Below are 23,842 nucleotides of genomic sequence, written 5' to 3' on the forward strand. Positions count from 1 at the left end.
ACTTCATTGATCTGATAGAGAAGTACTTTTCCAGCCCTCATGAATTCAAAGTCCTCCAAGAGAGAACCCATTTGCATTATTAGGTTATTGGGTCTCTTCCTTTTCTATGAAGTTTCATTCTTTCATCACATTTCACATACTACATGAGAAAATGAGTAGATTAAGGAAAATAAGAGGAGAAAAAGGGATGAGAATGATATCTATATCTATACTATATATAAAGGCAAAACATGGTGTAACTTTCGCTAATTTCCATTTTCTGATTTGCCCTTCACATTATTTAATTTTTACAAAAAAAATCATATAATCATAAATAACCACCACCAACACATTAATTAAATATATATTTCACATTAAATTGCACATTATCATAAATACATAAAACTTATAATATAAAGTACATTGAACACAACAAATACATTCTAATTCTAAAAATAAAATATATAAAAATTGAATACGTAAAACCATGCAATATTAACCGGCAGGTACGAAGTGCCTGTACACACTAGTAGATATAAAGAGAATAAACTATCTGCTCATACCAGAAGATAATTTATTTCCTTAAATCCTTTCAGTGTTTGACATATGTCTTATTTTCCTTCCTTCAAGAAGCTTTCATTTTGAAATATATTATAAAAAGAGAAATAAAACACATGTCAAACACTTAGTGGATTTAAGGAGATAAATTATCTTCTGGTATGAGGAGATGCTTTATTCTCTTATATTTTTTGGTTTCTCACAAGTAACCTCGCATTGGAGGCAATCTTGTTCGAGCCGGGAACATCCACATGTATGTGAAGTTAACTCTCACAGCGGACATTTTTTCCATCCACAAGACTCTTATATAAATTATGACTAAGTTAATGTGAATTAATATTTTTATTTAAACTGTTAGAGCAATTCTTAAACCCCTCTCTCATTCCTACTTCTCATGTTAACTGTTTTTCCCATTTTGAAGATAATATGCACCAGACACTTTTTCCTCTCCATTTATTTGGTAGCGTGGATCAAACTCCATTTTTATTCTCCCTCATCTTCTTCCAACTTTTAGGTAGGGTTTAAACTTTACCTTTTACATATTTTACCTCTTCCCTTTTTGTTATATGAATAGTATTATATATTGGGTTGCTTTTGTAGGATTTAAACTTTATAATCTGAATGAAAGTGTTTGAATTAAAATGTAATATACAAAAGTTGGGTACATAGAAATGTCATATACATTGGGTTGGTATATGAATAGTAACTGCATACTATCTATAATCTAAATAAAAAAAGTATTTTTGAAGAAATGTAGGAATAATCTAAATGAAAGTGTTTGAATTGTTGAAGTAAAGGAAAAAGTTTGAAGGAAATAAGGAAAAAAACATATTGTGATATACTTATTTACTATATTTGACATTTATATCATGTAGATTATACATTACAAATTATAGAAAAGCGGGTTAACAAACACAATAACGCTTATCAACATGCTAGTGAATTGTATATAACTAAGGAACTTATGGAAATGTCAAACTTATTAACAAAATCAAAAGGTTGGGAAGGTAGTTTTGAGTTTTCCATTGTAAGTGAAAAGATTTGCAGAAAAGCGAAATCGAATGTTACATAAATTTTTTAGGTACAACCAAGGTATCTATTATGAGCAACATTATGAAACCTGAGGCGGACATCAAACTGAAAAAGGTTCGTATTAAGTTTAATTGATTTAAACAGTTAAATCATCCAATATAACTCAATGATTTTATATATAATTAATAATTTTTAGCTATAAATATATAATTAGTAATTATGTATAATTTATGTTAAAGTAACATCTCTCCATATTCTTTTGGATTGAGTAAAACAAAACATTAGACGAATATTCTATTTTTTAAATTTTAAGTGAACCATCTGCTTCACTTCTTGGGTTTTCCGGTTTAACTTGTTTAACATGATCAACCAAAATCTCTCTAATTTAAGGAGGTTCAACCCCTCATATATTTAAGACTATAAACTATAGTCGTTTTCAAGTCCGGTCAACGATCAGACTAGTTAGACAACCTTGTCCAGTCAGCAATCAAATCGTGGTTATCAATTACCACCTATGAATAAGTAACTATATCTCTCTTTTAGTATGTATAACTGTCTATCACATGAATGTTATTATTAGGAATCAAACATTTTCTTGAAGTCTGATTCAACATGACTTACATTATTAGATTAACAATATATAAATTAACAAATTATTATTATTTATGAATTAATAATAACAATAAAAAAATATGAGAACAGAGACAATGATGACACACTGGTACACAACAGCATCAACAAAAGCACTAACCGCTTTGCATTTATGCCGCCGCCACCATATTGCATACCCATTTCACCAACAGCGTTTAACGATGACCACCAACCACGGTGGTGATGATAATCTTGACGCTATTTTCAAGCACAAGCGTATGCTAAGAACTCAGGTCAAAAAGGTCCTTAAAGCCATCGACCCTTCCCTCAGATCTCAACAAGGTAACTTGTTATTGATTATTGGAAATAGGGATAATATGATTATTGGGTATTAATGTTTTGATTTTGTTTTTAGATAATGATATTCAAAATATAATTTTGGGAGCACCATGGTTCAAATCTAGTATCAGATTATGTGCATACATAAGCTGCAGTGCTTTAAGGGAAGTTGATACATCGAAACTATTGTCAGAAATTTTGAAAGATCCAATTACTGGTATGTTGTTGCTTATCTTCATTTGCTTTGTTAATGGTTTGAGAAATGAAATATTAACCTTTTAATTGAATTAAATATTTTGAATACAGTACTTTGTCCCAATTAAAACTTATCATTTTTTATTCCTTAATCATTACCCACAGGGCAATAGATAGCAAAAAATGATCTTCAATTAATCGGTATTGTGATACTTTGAACTGAGTCCATGATGATGATGAGGGTGAGATTTGGCACAATAGTAGTCTTTTGACTTAGAGGTCATGGTTTCGAATTTTTGAAACAATCTCTTAATCTGCGAGGGTGAAATTGGCTACATCTACTCCCCTGATACCTCACTAGGTCGGAACCTCGTGTACTGGACTGTCCCTTAGTTAATGTCAATAGGCATCTTACACTAAGAGAAAATTGTTGAAGGAATCATTTACAATACCTTCATACATATATGAACATAAAGTTTGGTACATATGATCTTTCCTTTTAGGACTGAACTTCATAGCATATATGCTTTGTTTTCTTTTTCTTTTTTACTTATATGAGTGGAGAGAATAAACACTTTGGTCCTTATAAATTTCTGCATGTATCAATTTGATCCCCGAAAAAGTAAAAATTCAAACTAGTACTCAATGATCGTAAATGTGAGTTAAGATAGTCCACGTAAAGGGTCATAGAAAATGCTAAAAAGGACAAATTTAATCCACATTTGATATTTTTTTACCATGTTGGATTTTTCAATTTTCCAAGGACCAATTGGTACATGCAAAAATTTTGAGGACCAAAATAGTTCTTTACTCTATATGAGTGGCATTCAATGTTTTTCCTTTGTCAGCCATTTTTAGCTCCTGCTTTGAACATAAAGTTTTCTAATTCTAGTGGCATATCTATGTATTTTCTTATTCAAGACATGATGAACATATGCAGGTGGAAAAAAACTTTATGTACCACGGGTGGAGGATAATAATAGTCATATGCGTATGCTCAACATATCGCGTATTGATGATCTTGTTGCCAACTCAATGGACATCTTAGAACCAGCTCCAGTTGATTCTGATGGAAATGCACGTGAAGATGGTACTCACTCCTCTTTTTTGTTTACTCAAAAAATGAAGAAAAAAATATTGACCGTGTTCTTTCATTTACTTCCAAACTCTCTTGTTACTGTTTAAACATTGGATCTTTCCTTGACAGAGCAAACTTGCAAAAGTACTTTGCTAATCTTCCACATTTAAATTTGAATCTCTTACAAAATGTCACAATTATCAACCAGTTAACCCATAATGTGTAACAACATGTGAAATTGTGAACTTGTACTTTAGTTTATCCTTGTTATCTAAAATTTATCATGTTTCATAGTTTTGTTTGGTGTCAGTTACGATTCAATTGCTAGATATGGGATTTGGCTCTCACATTGGAAGTATGGAATTTCAGTATGGGGTAAATGGTCCTGGGCTCCCCAACCCAACAACTAGCTTTTGTTACTGGTTCTCCCAAGGTTCATATCGAGTGGTATCAGAGCTTTTCACCTATGATGCACCGATACTAATGAGTGGCTGCCACCATATGTCTCTCGGCTACAAACGAGCTTGCCTAGTGGTGATACGGCATTGCATTGTTCACCCATGACTAGTCAAAGGGTTAGTTCACAGCCAACCTATGCGAGTGCTAGGGGCTAGGGCTGCAGAGCATAGTGGAATGTTAGGATTCAATTACTAGGTATATGAGACTTGTGCCTCACTCGGGAGTATGAGATTCAGGTGTGAGATTTATATGACCTTGGGCACTCCAATCACAATGGCTAGCATTTGTTGTGTGGCTCACCCAAGGTTTGTATCGGTGTCATTATTGACAGAATGTTATTCCTATACAGCCATTTCAAGATATGATCATGTTGTCTACATCCTGAGGAACATATGATAAATATTATGCATATACTAATTAGGGAAAAAAAGAAGAGAAAAAGTAAAGCCTCACAATAGCATAACTTTACAAAGCCATTTCCACAGAACCTGATACAGTTATATACATCCTTCACCCTATCTTGGCTTCTTTGTGTATTTACTATTATTTTTATTGTCTTTTAGGGTTGGTTTCCATCAAATGTATTTTCTAAAATTTATCCTGATTAACCAATATCGATAACCATCTGAAAGATCCATTTGTGCAGTTATGCAGACCAATGACCCAGTTGATTTGTTCCTTTTACCCGGTATGCTTTTCATTTCTTATTTCATTATTAATATCTAAGCTTGAATTTAGCTAGCATTTTCTATTATTTTCCTTCCCAGGACTGGCATTTGATAGATCTGGAAGACGTATAGGACGTGGGGGAGGGTATGCTTTTATGTTTTTTTCTTCTTTTTTCTAAACAATGTAAATATGTCACTTATATTACATCATCTCAGTAAATCAGTAGAATTAATAATTCAGGTCCTATATTACCAAGCATTGCCAAAAGTATTCTTAGTGAGCACTTTTATGCTTATTAGAATAGTGACAATTTCAAAAATTCTTAAGCTCGACTTTTTGACATGTATTCCTCATATCCTGAATTATTATTTATTTTTACACAAATGCTACAAAATCCTAGTCCAATGTTTTTTATCAGTTAATGTTCTCCCCTTCAACAGTTACTATGATACCTTCCTGGAAAATTACCAAGAACTTGCAAAGACACGGAATTGGAAGCAACCCTTACTTGGTATGCATTTCTTCCCTCTACGATTTCAAGATTTTTGGTTGAACCAAGCCTACAAACCCTCACGATCAAGCAACTCGGCTTTTGAATTTGCAGTTGCGCTGTCATATTCTGAACAAATACTAGAGGAAGGAGTAATACCAATCACTTCATCCGATGTTCCAATTGATGCACTTGTATCTCCAGAAGGTGTTATTCCCATCAGTGCTGCTGCCTTCAACAGGTATCAATGAGAAACATTTTTGGCATTTGTTAACTGAATTAGAAATAGTAAGCATTAAAATAGAAAGTATTAAAGGAAAAAATAGAAGCATTTAATATCATAGGAGGAGTCCAAAGAATATGATCTTCTCCTTTAAGTAATTAGGAGAGTTTATTATAAACAATAGAGTACACCTCTAGGATAGCGAAATTAAGGTTATGTTGTCACCATAATCCTCCAAATATATTTTTTAACCAAGTAAGTACCTCAAAGATATAATATGTCACAACAATCGTACTTTCGCTACTACACATTAGTCCTCCACAAGAACGATCTTGGTTACATTTTATATTTTTAAGGGACCTAATTGATGAAAAAGTTCTTGGAGGATCATTTTTTCTCTCTGTTGAATTCGGTCCATCTCTGTCGTTTTAACAAGGTGAAATTTCCAGAATGGATCTCTGACACTGTACTTCAAAGCTGAACTTCAACACTTTCAATAGTCTACTTTCAGTTCTGTGGTTTTTCAAGTTTATGTCAATAAGGGTTTGTTTGTGAGTTAAGTTCTGGAGGGGAAAAATGAAAAGGAAAGACTCAGAGCCACGAAATATACTTGTGAGATTACTCTGAAATCATTTATTTCTCTTCTTTCCCCTCTAAACTCAACTCACAAATAAACCTCCGGGATTTGATAGCGTGTGACAACTACTGAGTAACCAATTCAACAAGTTATACTAGGCTGCCTTGAATGATTGTCTCCATTCTTGCCCAAGTGGAAGTTCCAATGCTTTTGGCATTTTATCTCAGTTTAGCGTGATTCCTGTAATTTTGGCATTATTTAATATTTGTACATTGACATTTGAATTGGCTTTTAAGGAACAATATTTGTTCAGCTGGAATGGATACTTCAACTTGATTAACTACTTAAAGTTGTGAAACCCTAAACCAAATAATAACATAGTTTAACTAAAAAAGAAACTCAATTCACCAATTGCTTTTGTGTGAGCTAGATAAGCTAATCAGCTCAACTTATTCAATCAAAATCCAGTCAAGTCATGAACTATAAGTAGCTCGGCTAGATTTATCTTTATTTTCTGAGTAAGAATGCAAGTATTCAAGTAATGCTATTATTCATATCCATTTGATTCTATTCTTTAAAGGTCCGTTTGTGAATTGACTTTTGAATGAGAAAAAAGGAAATAGAAGATCTAAAAGTTATAAAATATATTTATAGAATGACTCTAATATCTTTATTTTTCTTTCATTTCTTTCTAAAGGGTTTAGGTTTACAAGAAAGTTCTGGTGGTTCTGGTAGAATATAAATAACACCACTCTGCCCTGCTACCGAAAAACTGAAGCACTCCACTTCAAGTTTGGCTCTGTTCGGTGTTCGGTACAATTAGTTAAAAGTTAGCTATAAATTGTTGAGCTAGTCAAAAAGTAGAAAGCTTATAATTGGTAAGATAACTGATTGAATTGGGAGAGTTTGATAAAACTAATTATTCAATTATTTAACATTTTAATTGATTTATCAAATCGACTTATAAGATGAGAGTTTTGTTTAAGAAAATCTCCATAACTAAACAAGACTATTACCTTTTTTAAAATAAAAAATAAATTTGAGTAATTTACCTTAAGAGCTTCTCCAGTGTAATGCCAAACCCACATAATTATGACTTATGAGCAGTTCATGAGTAATTACCATATATGAATTAATGTTTGAAAATATGTAAACTGATCCATTTAAATATGATATTATGATTTTTTGTATAACCAATGATATTTCTCCACTCTGTAAGTAATGAACTAATCTCTTTTGAGATGCATTGTTACTCATTCTAACAAATGTAACAATGTATCTAGTGATTTTAGTTAGACAAGTGTTGCCTTTGCAGAGAAATGATTTTATATTGTTAAACTTAAAATTCATTCAGGCTTTACAAAATAAGCACTAAAGACAAATTCTGATCTGAACTCAAAATATTAACTAATCCTCAAGGGTACATGTTTGAGTATGATCTTTATGCTTATTGAAAATAATCAGCATTGAGTTGTGTTCTCAATATATTAGATACTTAACATTTTAATAGGTTTGCTAGCTGTTTATATTATATGCAACCATGGCTGCATAAAACATATTGGTGTTCTCTCAATCTGTTTCTGCTAGTAACTTAATTTTACAAAACATGGGTTAGTTTTCAATTCGGATCCACTAGTCAAACACAAACACACATGCCATGACTTCTTTGAAGTACAATCTTAGTATGAATAATGATTCTCTTCATTAATGGAGAGATAAGTGCCACAAAATAACACACAAATGACAATATGTAATGACACTTTTATTTTATTTACTATGAAATTATATTTTTGTCATTAAAAATATGAGGAAAAACATCACTTGCTAATGGAGAGGATTCTTGTCCGCTTAGTACATACTATATTGTTGCACAATAAATCAGGAGAATAAAACTGCATACATATACTGAGCTATGTTTTATATGAAAAATTAAAATTTATATCATAAGAAAAAAAATATAAAGCCCCACCACAAAAGATAAAATCCACAGCCTAGACAAGTCACAGAAGCTAAATCCATAAAATGCACAGTCTGTGATCCTTGAGCATGCCCTCTTCCGGCTTGGGATCCAAGTATCATCCCAGCAAAATCAAATGGCTGAGTAACAACCTGAAACAATATATCAAATCAACTGCTTAATACCATACATAATATTTTAAGAACAAACATTGTTAATGTAGCTGTGATGCATTAAAGATTGTTTTATGACTAGCTAACAGAAGAAAATACTGTTCCAATCGACATTAATTTGAGAGTAGGGTTCACTTTAACCACCACATCTTTATCACATTCTGATACATTTTCTTCGTTTTTACATCTCCAGTACTACAATGCTTGTTTACTTCTACTGCTTGAAGATTCTTGTGCATATTTTGAGAGTTTGCAATTTTATGAATTTTTATTTTATTCCTTAAATGTTTGTATCTCATTGCCTATTGATACAAAAAAATTGAAAGCAACTGATACCACTGATTGGGCCACTACTGAAGCTGGAGGACAGACTAGACCCACAAGGAGCAAACTCAAGCCCAAGTGGCTATCTGATTATGCAGAATTTAAATAAATATTAATTATATTACTTTTAATACTTTGGGCCCCTTGTAAGCCCATCCTGGGCAGAACCCTAAAGGAATCCTCTTTGAGTATTTATTGTGTTGAGGAGGATTAGAAGGCAGAAAATATCAAGTTGTTAAATTTCTTAGTAAAATTTCAGTTTCTGCTCTTGATCTGTTTTATAATTGCTGTTTTCATATACTGTTATTATCAGCAACCAGCCATCCTACCATGATTATGTCAGTTCAAAGTTTTCTAATTCCCACCACTTTTAATACATGGTCATGTATCCTTTCTGAAATGATAAATGTTAAATGACAGAACAACCCAATGCATAAGACTTTTACCTAGTGGAGTTTGGGATGGTCGAGTGTACAATCTGTATTTGTCAATCTTACTTGATTCGAATATTCAATATCAGGTCATTTAGGGGAAGCAGTTGAAAGCTTGAACATGTTGTCCTTTCCATGAAAAATGACTTACACAAGACAAATAATTTACTATAAAACAAATCATTTTAGTTAATCATTTTCCAAAGGGCAATGCTAACTTTCTTCTGCCGTGGTAAAAAAAATCCAACAGCATCCAGCATATATAATTTCACATGACTTTTAAAATGGAATTGATGAAAGAAGTAAAGAAGTTAACATACTTAAGTTGAAAATGGAATTGATGATAGACTTACATCTCTCGAAGGAAACCCTTCCATAGTAGGGTGCATGATGTTCAATCTCGAATTAACTATTCCATGTTGGGTACCAGTAAAGTAAGAATACACCTAGAAGGGTGAATATGTGTAGCGGATCACTAATCCCGCTTTTCTGATATTTGCGCAGAATACAAAGTTGCTGCAGTTAATCGATTATCAACAAAGTTAATCGATTAAAGACAATTGTGTTAATCGATTATGGTCAGTACGTTAATCGATTATACTGATTGTTTATTCTTTGACAAATAGACTTTTCTTGCTTTGAAAATAATGATGAATCTTGATCTTTACTATCCTAATATTGATTCATGATTATCAACAGATTAACATCAATTAGCACTTAATCACATAATGCAAATAAACTCAGAAAGCAAGTAAAGACAGAAACGTAAAGAGATAGGGAAAGAGAAAATGTGCTCAGAAATTTTATCCTGGTTCATTTGTGGGTCCACTTTCAAACTACATCCATGCCTCCTGGTTGATCTGGGAGATTTTTCTTCACTATCAGAAATGTTATTCAATTACAATCATACTTCCAATAATCCTAGCAGAAACTTCTTTCTTGAAACCGTTGAGCCACCAAGCTCGGTTTGACCACTATCTACGCCTACTCGAATACCACACCGTTCGCGCAATTTGGCCCCAACCAAAACTATTGCTCGAATCAAGACTCACTGCCTTATGAAGACGACCGATTCTCAACTTGTGATGATACCACACACCACGAGAATTATCCTCAAATTACAGAAATTTTGCCGAGTTACTTTGCACACAAGATTGTGCGAATATAGACTTTGAATTCGGCTCTATGACCCTTGACAGAAGATCTCACAAACAACCCTAAAAACTAGATGTGGAAATCCTGCAAGGTCTTTCAACTGAATGAAAATGTTCAGCACATTGGACAAGACTTTTGTTAGGTATCAGTGACAGAATACACCTAGAAGGGGGGGGGGGTTGAATAGGTGTCGCTGTTTCCAAATACCGCTATTCGCACCAAAGCCCTATACTGAAAAATCACCCAGTTAATCGATTAAAGAACTACCTTAATCGATTAAGTCGCACAGAAAAGACAGTTGCTGAATGGCTTGATTGCATAACCATTCACCGATTATACATAAATGATACAATAAATATATTTGAACATAATTGATCTTTATATGGCATAATTACAACATTCAAATTATCAGCTAAAATAGGCAATTAAAACAACGTGAAAAAGTAAAGAGACAAGGGTAAGAAACAGTCTGCAACAAGGTTTTTATACTGGTTTGTTTTGCGGTCCACTACAAAGCTAAATCCAGTCCTCCCCTTCCAATCTCGGGAGATTTTCTTCACTAAAACTGAAACAAATATATATTAGATACACACTTCCAATTACAAGACCTTGGATGCTACCTTCTTGAATTCCCAAAACCCCTACCTTGGTTTGACCACACTAATCGCCTAGGAAAACCTTTCCTACGATCTAGCCCCAACCAAGAGTATGTTCTAAACTCAAGACCTCCAAGTCTTGGTGAAGAATCTCTGTATCTCGTTGGTGGTACGACACCAAGAGACGAGTTTCCTTGTCACAAAAACAACACAAAAACAGAGTGTTATGAAGCACACAATGGCTCAAATATTACAATTAAGAACAAACTATAAACCATATACAAATCTCACAAATTATCAAGAATACGTATAAGATCAGAATCATGAAGAAACATGTAACTTCTACCCTACGAAATCTCTATCAGAAATGAAAGAATCATGCAAAAAAAGATAGAATGATGAACACATTTAATCACATGCAATAGATGACATTTTAATCCCTAAGCATGATAATATCTCTCACTATTCTTACATGCAATTCTCTCTGCCTATATGACATACAATGAGCACGAAAATATGCAACTTAGCAATTCTAAAAATGAATGAATGAATGTATGAAGCATGGTGTAAAATCATAGTTTATATAGAAAAGCTGTTTAACACTCAGTTAATCGATTAAGTGCCCTTTTAATCGATTAAGTGCCCTTTTAATCGATTAAGTGCCCTTTTAATCGATTAAGTGCCCTTTTAATCGGTTTAACACTCAGTTAATCGATTAAGTGCCCTTTTAATCGATTAAGTGCCCTTTTAATCGATTAATGGGCTGTTGAGAATAAATGAATTTTTTTTCCACTTATATATTAAAACTGATTTCACGTTAATCGATTAACGCCTTGCTTAATCGATTAACTGACATATTTTCAGCTAAGAGATTAAATGATAAACTACATATATGTTATGCTTATCAACTATACATGATTTAACATTATGTTATTCCTAAAATGCACAAGTGACATGTATGCTTAATACATGAACATATAATAATCTAGATGACATGTCTCATGTAAATGATATGGTAGTTTTTAGAACTTGTGAGATTTGCATCTAGGTTTACATAACTTAGACTCAATAACTAAGACACATATCTAAGACTTTAGTTTAGACATGAAGCTCTTGAGTCCTTGGCATGTTGATTTGTTGAGGTATCTTTAAACTTTCACTAATTCCTTTGTTTTCATCAAAACATAGGCAAACTAATAGTCCTATCTTGACACTTTGTACTTTCAATCTCCCCATTTTTTATGATGACAAACTCCACACCAAATTTTGCTTTTATGCATAGCTTGAAGATGGTCATAGGATGCATGATTGTTGATTTCAAAGTTAAAGCGCATAGCTGGACAACGGAAGCTGAATTTGTTTTGCAACAAGCACACATCAAACAACAAAGCAACCTTTCTCTCCATTTTGACATTATCAAAAAGATAAACTAAATGAATTTTGGTCAAAAGTAAGAAGAGTTATATAGTAAACTCAAACTGTAAATAATCAATTAATATTGGGAATGTAATTAATCAACTAGTTGAAGGAAAAGTTGAGGACGTGCGCGTGTTGATTAGCATTTAATCGATTAAATGAACATGTTAATCGATTAAAATGACAGAATATAGTAATTGGATAGATTTAATGGCATGGAAGGTTATACAAGACCTGATCAAGCATGGAATGATCAAGCATATTTATTTTAGCATCCAAACAGCAGGCTCAATCAAACATAAGAGATGCATACAACAAAACATGATCAAGTACCATTAAACATATATTCATACTATATTTGACATAGATAAGCATATTATGTAAGCAAATTAAAAACCAGTATAGTAACAATTTAAGTTCAAATGACATACATATCAAGTCATAGAGTGCAATAAAAGTAGATAGTTAGAGTTACAACCCAAAAAGTATAAGAGAAAATATGTCTCAAAAGTAAAAAGCAGCATAAATCCTGAAAAATTAGCCATATAGAAGAACTAAACCTAAGGCAACCTAAGGTCTAAGGACTTCTAATCTAGGGATGCGGAGGATGATCTTTGTCATCAGGTACGGTAAGAATACTATCATCCTAGATGAGAAGTCTCAACTTTTCAAATTCTACACAAAACATCTCATTTTGTGCCTCAGTAGTGTTCTGAACAAAGCTCCTCATAGCCTGATAGTGGTTATCAATGTAGGCAACTTGACATTCCTCAAATTGCTCCAAATCTGTATGGTAGGAGTCCTTCAGAGACTGAAAATGTAGATCCATTATATTATTCAGCCTTTGCTCCATGGCATCCAACTGAGATAATCCAAAGGATGGTTCTTGCGATGTGTTTCCAGTTGGCTCCTCCTGAGTTCCTGCATTAGGCTGATCTATTCCAGCCAAATCCTTATCATCAGATAGATCGAAATCTGTGGTAGTGTAATCCTATTGGTATTGCCAATTACTTCCATACTTGTAGATATCCATCTTGCGGATTAGGCTTTCACCAACAAGGTGATCTTTATCAGAAGTCTCTGCGATGATGGTGTCAAATACGTCAATGTGCAGATAATCAATGATTCTCGATATGAATATACTATAAGGAAGCAACTTGGATTACGAGGTAAAGACATTATACATGACCTTCAGGATCTCCTCAGGCCAATTAATCATAATATTTTCCTTAACAACATACATGAATTTCAGATTATTAACAGTAGGTTGAGCATGATTTGTATTCCTCTGAACTAAAATGTAAGCTATCAGATAGTGAATCAATCTATTCTCTACAGATAATGAACCAGCTTTTGTTTGTTCTCCCTGGATATACAAATGGGGACCTCTCAGACATGATTTGTAAACCTCAGCAGCATCAAAATCCTTAAGCCATTCACAATCACCTAGACTAGCACCATTAGTGGATAAGCCACCCACATTCATAAAAATATCACTATCCATCTCAAATAAATTTCCCGAAACCATAGACCAATACTTGCCATCCTTATATCAAAAGTTGGCGTAAAATTCTCTAATGAACGCGGGGTACAGATTTCCCGTTAATTCTAGAAACATCATAGCTCCTTGAGCTTGCATACCTTGCGGAAACTCAAAATTATGTTTCGCCATCCATGTAAGATTAACATACCTTATGTAGGTTAGTTTCCTTCCCTGAAACTTTGACAACTGAGTCTCCTGAAGTATGAGTGTATGAGAGGAGAAGAAGGATAAGGGAGGGAACCTAAGCTTAGGGTTTGGAATTGGGAATGGGATTTCTTGGTGGATTTGAGAGGAAGTGGGATGAAATTAGGTGCAATATGGGTATAGGTGAAGGTTTAATTCTTATTTTAAACTAAAGATTTGAATTTTTGCTGTTGCTTTTGAGATTTAGAGAGAAAAGGGGGGAATAGAGGGCTTGAAAAAATGGCAAAAACGCTACTGTTTGTAATTTATATGCTGTCATTAATCGATTAAGAGATGCATTTAATCGATTAATCATAGTTAAAATTCCATATTTTTAGAGAAATGAGACCAGGTAATCGATTAAATTTAGTAAAAAATGAAATGTTTGCTACTAGAACTCATTTTAATCGATTAAGAATTATAGTTAATCGATTATCTGGCATCAAATTTGTAGAAACAAGAGGATTTTGAGTTTTAAAAGCATGCAAAATTGTTTGACATATATCAAGCAATTTTTAATCAAACACATATACATTTAGAATTTATCATGCTAGATGATGAGTTATATTAGCAATATAATGCATTCAACAAATATACATTTTGAAGCATATAAGACATTAATCATGCGAAGTACATAATAAAGTTTTAGACGACTTTAATCAATATAATTTTCATCAAGGATTCCAAGTTCTCTTCGAAGAACATAGAACATATCTCGTGAGAGGGGCTTGGTGAAAATATCAGCCAATTGCTTAGTAGTTTCAACAAATTCAAGCACAAAATCACCTTTTTGTACATGGTCATGCAAGAAATACTATCTAATTTCTATATGCTTGGTTCAAGAATGCAAAACGAGATTCTTGGATAGGTTTATGACACTTGTATTATCACATTTTATAGGAATCTTGTCTAGATTAAGTCCAAAGTCCTTAAGTTGCTGCTTCATCCATAGGGTTTGAGTGCAACACACACTGACGGCAATGTATTCCGCTTCAGCGGTGGACAAAGCAGCACACGCTTGCTTTTTATTGTGTCATGCAACTAAGGAACTACCTAGTAAGTGACAAGTCTCACTAGTGCTCTTCCGATCCAATTTACATCCCACAAAATCGGAATCGGAATAACCTACCAAGGATAATGAAGCATCCATAGGATACCATAATCCTATATTAGTTGTTCCTTTTAAATATCTCATGATGCATTTAACATCAGTATAATGTGAATCTTTAGGCAATGCTTGAAATCTAGCACACATACAAACACTAAACATAATATCGGGGCGGCTCGCAGTTAAATATAATAATGAGCCAAAAATCCCTCGATACTTGGTTACCTTGATTTCTTTTCCCTTTTCATCTTTGTCTAGATAGCAAGCGGACACCATAGGTGTTGAAGCTTCTTTACACTTTTTCATGTCGAACTTTTTCAGTAGCTCCTTGCAGTATTTCTATTGATGAATGAAGATGCCACTCTCCATTTGTTTGATTTGTAGCCTAAGAAAGAAGGTCATCTCACCAATCATCGACATCTCAAATTCATCGTGCATCATCTTAGAAAATTCTTTACAAAGAATGTGATTAGTAGATCCGAAGATTATATCATCGGCATATATTTAAACTAATAATACATGATTATCTAATCTACGGATAAAGAGGGTAGTATCAACCATACCCCTCACGAACCCTTTTTCCAAAAGGAAAGAGCTCAATCTATCATACCATGTTTTGGGAGCTTGTTTCAGGCCATAGAGGGCATGTTTGAGCTTATACACATGGTTCAGATATTTAAAATTTTCAAAGCCGGGAGGTTGATCTACATATACCTCCTCTTGAATGTAGCCATTCAAGAAGGCGCTCTTGACATCCATTTGAAAGAGCTTAAAGTTCATAATCGATGCAAAGGATAAAAAAATCCTAATGGCCTCTAATATAGCTATAGGAGCGTAGGTCTCATCATAATCGATGCCTTCCTCCTGGTTGTAGCCTTTGGCCACTAAGCGTGCTTTATTTCTTATGATCAAGCCATATTCATCTAATTTGTTACTAAAGACCCATCTAGTACCAATCACTGGATGTTCTTTAGGTTTAGGGACCAAGTCCCATACATTATTACGCTCGAACTGGTTTAGCTCTTCTTGCATAGCTATACCCCAGTGTACACTCTCAATGGCCTCATCGATAGTCTTTTGCTCAATTTGAGATACAAAAGCAGCGAAGTTACAAAAATTACGTAAAGAGCTATGGGTTACCACCCCCGTAATTATATCACCTATAACTTTGTCGAGTGGATGATCCTTCTTGGTTTTTCATGCGATCGGCAGGTCCTGATGCTCATCTTGGATAATTTGTTCTTCTTCTTTGTCCTGGTCCATGTCCTTTGAGTATGCTTCTTCTAAAGCACCTGCAACATCATCAGAAAAGACCTTTCTCTTCTCTTTTGAAGAAGATTCGTCAAAATGGACATGCACAGACTCTTTTACGTGCATTGAATATTTATTAAAGACTCGATAAGCTTTACTATGCAATGAATACCCTAAAAATATACTCTCATGAGCTTTTGAATCAAATTTCCCTAAGGCTCTTTTTCCATTATTTAAGATAAAGCATTTACAACCAAAAGTATGAAAAAAGCAATATTAGGTTTTTGGCCTTTTAAAAGTTCATAAGGAGTTTTTGAAAAAGTAGGCCTCAAGAGTATACGATTTTTCACATAGCAAGCTGTATGCACTGCATCAACCCAAAAATATTTAGGAACCTTGCTTTCGTTCAGCATGGTTCTAGCAAGCTCCTATAAGACTCAATTCTTCCTCTCAACAACTCCATTTTGTTGAGGGGTACGAGGGGCCGAAAATTGACGCATAATATCATATTTATCACAAAATTTATCAAATTGATGGATTTCAAATTCACCACCATGATCAGATCGAATATATACTATCTTATGGTTAAACTAATTTTGGATTTTTTTGGCAAGGTTTTTGAAAGACTTGAATGCATCGTTCTTGGACGATAGAAATAGTGTCCATGTGAATCTAGAGAAATCGTCAACAATTACTAAAGCATAAAAACTACCACCAAAGCTCATAACCTGTGATGGTCCAAACAAGTCCATGTGGAGAAGCTCCAAGGGTCTTGTTGTGGACATCACATTCTTTTTACCAAAAGAGTTTTTAACTTGTTTACATTTTTTACAAGTATCACAAGTTTCGTGAGTTTTAAAATCAAGTTTTGGTAGCCCATCAACCAAATTATTTTTAGACAATTTATCTAGATGCTTTACATGAATATGAGCTACACGCCTATGCCAAAGCCAGATGTCATCCTCTTTAGATATAAAACATTTTGAAAATAGAGTAGTGGCATCCTCCAGGTTAACCATATAGATATTATTTATACGATATCCGATAAACTTAACTTTATTAGATATATTGTCACGAATTATACAACATTCAGAATCAAAAGATACACGGTTACCTTTATTGCAGAGTTGGCGAATACTCAAGAGATTGTGTTCCAGGCCTTCAACATATAGCACATTCTCGATCACTGTCTGATTTGAGTTACCAATCATTCCGGTACCAAGTATATTTCCTTTGTTGTTATCTCCATACATGACAAACCCTTTTTCTTTCAAGGATAGATCTAGGAATTTTGATCTATCACCCGTTATATGTCTCGAGCATCCACTATCGAGATACCAATGTTGTCCATGTGCTCGTAGATATACCTGCAAAATAGATCACTTGCCTTTTTCAATTACCCAAGTTATATTGGGTCCTTTTCTGTTAGTAACTAGGGAGTTGTCTCCCTTTTTCATCCAGACATATATTCCACTAGGTATACCATATTTCCTAATATACTAAGAGTAGGAAGTGCGGCCATGTGTGCCACAATAAAAGCACGTAGGAACCTTCTTATTAAAATATTTCTTATTAGGCCGATTAATAGGTATCCTATATGGTCTTCTCCTACGCATAGGAGGACTATATCCTAGTCCGGTATGGTCACCAACATTTCTAGTTTGGCTAAGCATAGTGTCTAACATGTTTTGACTCTCTATGAGTTTTGTGAGTTTTTCATTTAGTCTCAAATTTTCATTTTGCAAAGTCTCGCAAGAATCACAGACAGTTGATTGACATAAATTATCATTAGAGAAATTGCATGCATTACAAGATTATATCAGATCTATTGTTTCATTTTCTAGTTTTAGTTCATCTAATTCTTTCTGTAATGAAACTATTTTCTGTTCATTTAGAAGTATTACTCATTTTCTATCAGAACTAATCCTAGATAATTTTTTCATTAATTATGCAATTCGACATAAGCATTATATAGATCCTCATAAGGAGGTGAATCATCAGATGAAGTAGATAAGGTGTCAAAATATACCGCGTTGTTTGCCTCCTTTGAATTTGAGTAACAAGCGTCATCTGTTCTAGTCATTAAGCACAGCTTGACTGTCTCCTCTTCATCTGACGTGCTCGATGTCGTGTCCTCCTATGGTACGTCCCATACTATATAGGCCTTCTTTGACTTGATGTCCCGAGGAGTGCTCTTATATGAATCAACCTTCTTGAGGTAAGTAGGACATTGCCTCATATGTCCTGGCTTACCACACTCGTGGCAAGTGACGCGCTCTTTGTTACCCTTGCCTTTTCTAGTTGACTCTCACGCTTCTTTCTTATGGAAACGTTTGAAGCCTTCTTTCTTTAGGAATTTCCCGAATTTGCGTACTAGAAGGCTCAAAGTTTCATCATCCATATCTGAATCAGACTCATCATCCTCTTTCTCTTCTGTAGATTGAGACGTTGTAGCTTTGAGAGATATACTTTTCTTTTTGCGGTCTGATTCTTCGTGCATTATCAAGCGTCCAAGCTCCATCTCGTGCTCTTGAAGTTTTCCGAATAATGTCGCCAAAGGCATGGAGTCAAGATCCTTGGATTCCATGATAGAGAAGGCTCAAAGTTTCATCATCCATATCTGAATCAGACTCATCATCCTCTTTCTCTTCTGTAGATTGAGACGTTGTAGCTTTGAGAGATATACTTTTCTTTTTGCGGTCTGATTCTTCGTGCATTATCAAGCGTCCAAGCTCCATCTCGTGCTCTTGAAGTTTTTCGAATAATGTCGCCACAGACATGGAGTCAAGATCATTGGATTCCATGATTGCTGTTACTTTAGGTTGCCATCGTCTGTCAAGACAACGTAAAACTTTATTAGTAAGTTCTCCTTTGGTAAAATATTTATCAAGAGCAACTAAATGGTTTACTATATGAGTGAATTGTTTTTACATGTCACCGATAGATTCACTAGGTAGCATACGAAATAACTCATATTCATGTGTCAAGGCATTTAACTAGCACGCTTGACTTCGCTAGTGCCTTCGTGAGTCACTTGTAAAGTGTCCCACATTTCTTTGGCACTTTGGAACTGCGAAACCCGAAAGAACTCATCATAGGATAGGGCCAATGTGGTGATGATTTTGGCACGTAAGTTGTATTGAACCTTTTTACATTCATCATCGGTCCATAGACTTTTCGGTTTTTCTTTCAGTTCATCGTCCACTAGATGTTGTGGAACGTAGGGCCCGTTGACTACAGATTCCCAAATATTCGAGTCAATGGCCTCTATGAAGATTCTCATACGGACTTTCCAGTAGGCATAACCTTCGCCACTGAATACGGGAGGGCGGATAATGGATGCGCCATCATCGCTAAAGGGGTTGGTGGAACCCATTTATTTTCCCTTAAGGATCACGCATATGCGGTTGAGCTAGCACATCGTACTAGCTCTGATACCATTTGTTAGGTATCAGTGACAGAATACACCTAGAAGGAGGAGGAGTTGAATAGGTGTCGCGGTTCCCAAATATTGCTATTTGCACCAAAGTCCTATACTGGAAAATCACACTATTAATCGATTAAAGAACTGCCTTAATCGATTAAGTCACACGTAAAAGACAGTTGTTGAATGGCTTGATTGCACAGCCACTCACCGATTATACAGAAATGATATAACATATATATTTGATTAGAATTGATCTTTATATGGAAGAATTACAATATTCAAATTATAAGCTTAAATAGGCAATTAAAGCAACTTGAAAAAGTAAAGAGATAAGGGTAAGAAACAGCCTGCAACAAGGTTTTTATATGGGTTCGTTTTGCAGTCCACTACAAAACTACATCCAGTCCTCCCCTTCCAGTCTTGGGAGATTTTCTTTACTAAAACTGAAACAAATGTATATTACATACACACTTCCAATTACAAGACCTTAAATGCTACCTTCTTGAATTCCCAGAACCCATATCTTGGTTTGGCCACACTAATCGCCTAGGAAAACATTTCCTACGATCTAGCCCCAACCAAGAGTATGTCTAAACTCAAGATCTCCAAGTCTTGGTGAAGACTCTCTGTATCTCGTTGGTGATTCGACACCAATAGATGACTTTCCTTGTCACAAAAACAACACAAAAACAGAGTGTTATGAAGCACAAAATGGCTCAAATATTACAATTAAGAACAAACTATAAACATTATACAAATCTCATAAATTATCAATAATACGTGTAAGATCAGAATCATGAAGAAACATGTAATTTCTACCCTATGAGATCTCTAAAAGAAATGAAAGAATCATACAAGAAAAGATAGAATGATGAACACATTTAATCACATGCAACGGATGAGATTTTAATCCCTAAACGTGATACTATCTCTCAATATTATCACATGCAATTCTCTCTACCTATATGACATACAATGAGCACGAAAATATGCAACTTAGTAATTCTAAAAATGAATGAATGAATGTATGAAGCATGGAGTAAAATCACAGTTTATATAGAAAAGTTGTTTAACGCCCAATTAATCGATTAAGTGTCATTTTAATTGATTAATGGGCTGTTGAGAATAACTGAATTCTGTTTTTCAGTTATCTGTTAAAACTGATTAAAACTGATTTCACGTTAATCGATTAACGCCTTGCTTAATCGATTAACTGACATATTTTCAACTAAGAGATTAAATGATAAACTACCTATATGTTATCCTTATCAACTATATATGTTTTACCATTATGTTATGCCTAAAATGCACAAGTAACATGTATGATTAATGCATGAACATATAATAATCTAGATGGCATGTCTCATGTAAATGATATGGTAGTTTTTAGAACTTGTGCGATTTGCATCTAGGTTTAGCTAACCTAGACTCAATAACTAAGACACATATCTAAGACTCTAGTTTAGACATAAAGCTTTTGAGTCCTTGGCATGTTGATTTGTTGAGGTATCTTTAAGCTTTCCCTAATTCCTTTGTCTTCATCTAAACATAGGCAAGCTAATAGTGCTATCTTGACACTTTGCACTTTCAACTTTCTCTCTTTTTTCTCTCTTTTCTCTCTTGAGAATGTATGCAAGAAAAACTTCTCAAAGAATAAAAAAAATAGCTTCAAAAATTAAGCACAATGAATCTTGAGTTTGTCTCTCTTTCTATTCTTTTTCGTTGTTAATTGAAAGTGTGAAAAACTTCTCTTTAAAACTGATTTCTTCTGTTTCAAACTAGCAGTTTTTGTTCATATCTTGAAAACAATTTTTCAGTTATGGCTTAGTCAATTAATAACTTTCTTAATCGATTAATAAGCAGAAATTCGAGGAGATTAGCTACTGTAACTCCATTTAATCGATTACGCCTTTCCTTAATCGATTGACAGATTTCACCAAGACTTAATCGATTATCAAATGAGTTAATTGATTAATATTGTTTAAAAATGGTTTTTCCTAACTATATGGTAAACACCCTATATGATGAATGATCATGCAAAATGATTTTAGAAATGTTTAATTCCTTTATGCACAAAAACATGTATGCTTAATGCAAATGCATGAATCTTACTTATCATATATATCTAATGTAGATGTGATGTCTCAATCTATATGATTTTCATTTTAGACTTTTTGTGAGACACTTCTATCTCGGGTTTACCTAACCTAAACTCAATACTAGGCAAGCATCTTAGGACTCTAGAATATAAAAGCAATCCTAAGTTCTATGACGTTGACTTTGAGTTTTCGGTATGTTGTTTGTTATGATGTCTAAGTCTTCAAGCTTCCATATAACACCTTGTCTTCATCAAAACTTAGTAGGTTGGTTATAATGACATCCTATGTCTATTTGCCATTTCATTCCAAGCTTCATTGAAAGCAACTACACCACTAAATTTGTTTTGCTTATAATTAGATTCAGTTGTTAAAAAAGAAAAGAGTATGATTGAGTGAAAATACTCCCATGCATCATGCCTCTATGACCGAGTGTATAGTTGGAATTTAGTGTTGTTTTGCTGGTTTTTTGTCTGTTGGTTTCTAATGTAGTGTACGTTTTCCTCATGGGAGATTGAAGAAGTGCAATATTTACTAGGATGATGCTCAAAACAAATTTCACATCTTTAAAGACTTGTTGATTAGATGTTGATTCATGCATATCCTCAGTTGTTTTAAAAGATTTTTGATCTTCTTGGTTTGCTCCTCTAGCTATGAGTCAGAATTTTGTTCTGAGTTAAGAGTGCATCTTCAGTGTCCAATTCTAATACTCATCATTTAGATGAAAATCATTAGCCATTACATCAAAAATTAATTTATGTTGTTGTTTCGTTCCATTGTAGAAAATGTGAATTTTGGTCAACTCATTGAAGGCATGATTAGGACACTACCTCAATAATGATTAGCACATTTATCATGCATTAGATAAGGTCTCATTTACTCCCTCGGAAAACACATACATTGTTGTTTTGGTCTTCATATACTTGGAATGAGAGCTAAATATTTTGAAGAATTTCTCTTCTCGTTGATTCGAGTTTGCAATTGCTTGTGCATGTTGATTTAATAACCATTCTTTAGCTTTGACGATGAAAGAGACGAAGAACAACCTCAACAATATATAGTCTTTCTATTATCCTCTATTTTTCCTACGATTCTGCACAGTTCGTGGAGTTTGAGAAAATGAGCATGTAGATCATAATTGTCTAGTTCTGCAAATGAGTTGACATAAATGAGCTTAGAGAGTAAATATTAATTGAGTAGTTCCAGAACAATGTAATTTGTGTAAATTTGCTATGTAGATATTTGATATTTATGGACTATTACTTTAAATTGAATATAACAATGTTAACCTTGTGTCACAAGTAAGGGTGGAAGCAGCTCCGACTGCCTATTAGGGGCCTATTACCTGCCTATAACACGTCAGACCAGACTAGACTTTTTTCGTCAACAGGTTACACTCAAACTTTTTGAAAAGCCTATTTACTTTAACAAGACAAGCATTAGACCATCCAAAAAGACTATTAAACCTAATAGACCAACCTATTTAGTTATATTATATAATATGATCATATTATATAATTCTAATATAATATAATATGTTCATATTATATAATTCTAATATAAGTAATAGTATTATATATATATAATTATAATATAAAAATATAACTTAATTATTAGGGTTAGAAGAGTGTAAATAAAAGTAGAAATATTAGTTTATTTAAATGTAGACATGGTGACCTATTTTAATATTTTATAGTATAACATATTTTTAAACATGTTAACAGATCAAACCAGACTTTTAAACATACTAGACCTAGGTTTTGAATTTTTTTAAACAAGCTAATAGGTCTGGCTCAGGCTTCTATATACTATATAGGCTGAGCCTATTTAAGATAAAGTTTGGCCTCACTTATTCTGTTTCCACCCTTAGTCACAAGACAACTTTAATGATTTTTAGTATATCCAAAAGCAGCCAATTGATGTTTTTGTATACATGTCCTACAGATGCCTCATAATAAGCTATGAAAACCAGTATCGTAATGGAGAAAGCTA

At 33.8% G+C, this 23,842-nt stretch overlaps 1 protein-coding gene and 1 long non-coding RNA gene across 3 annotated transcripts; one reads left to right on the forward strand and one right to left on the reverse strand.

The window, feature by feature from the left end:
- Window positions 2,248-6,909, forward strand: LOC109330358 (5-formyltetrahydrofolate cyclo-ligase, mitochondrial-like). Of its 2 annotated transcripts, none has more exons than XM_019564530.1 (8): window positions 2,248-2,502; window positions 2,576-2,716; window positions 3,635-3,784; window positions 4,878-4,919; window positions 4,999-5,044; window positions 5,341-5,411; window positions 5,505-5,631; window positions 6,888-6,909. In XM_019564530.1, exons 1-8 carry the CDS (start codon window positions 2,262-2,264, stop codon window positions 6,892-6,894), a joined length of 825 nt encoding a protein of 274 aa, XP_019420075.1. In that variant the 5' UTR covers window positions 2,248-2,261; the 3' UTR covers window positions 6,895-6,909. The 2 variants fall into 2 exon arrangements, with proteins under 2 accessions (XP_019420075.1, XP_019420074.1); XM_019564529.1 differs by lacking the exon at window positions 6,888-6,909 and adding an exon at window positions 6,063-6,521 and having other exon boundaries at window positions 2,249-2,502.
- Window positions 3,064-22,760, reverse strand: LOC109330359. Its single transcript, XR_002105660.1, has 3 exons — window positions 22,750-22,760; window positions 6,956-6,962; window positions 3,064-3,504 (listed from the first exon to the last, which is right to left on the reverse strand). It is a non-coding gene; the product is annotated as an uncharacterized LOC109330359 (long non-coding RNA).

Source organism: Lupinus angustifolius, chromosome LG16 (assembly GCF_001865875.1).
Source record: "Lupinus angustifolius cultivar Tanjil chromosome LG16, LupAngTanjil_v1.0, whole genome shotgun sequence".
In the NCBI taxonomy this organism is placed as follows: Eukaryota; Viridiplantae; Streptophyta; class Magnoliopsida; order Fabales; family Fabaceae; genus Lupinus; species Lupinus angustifolius.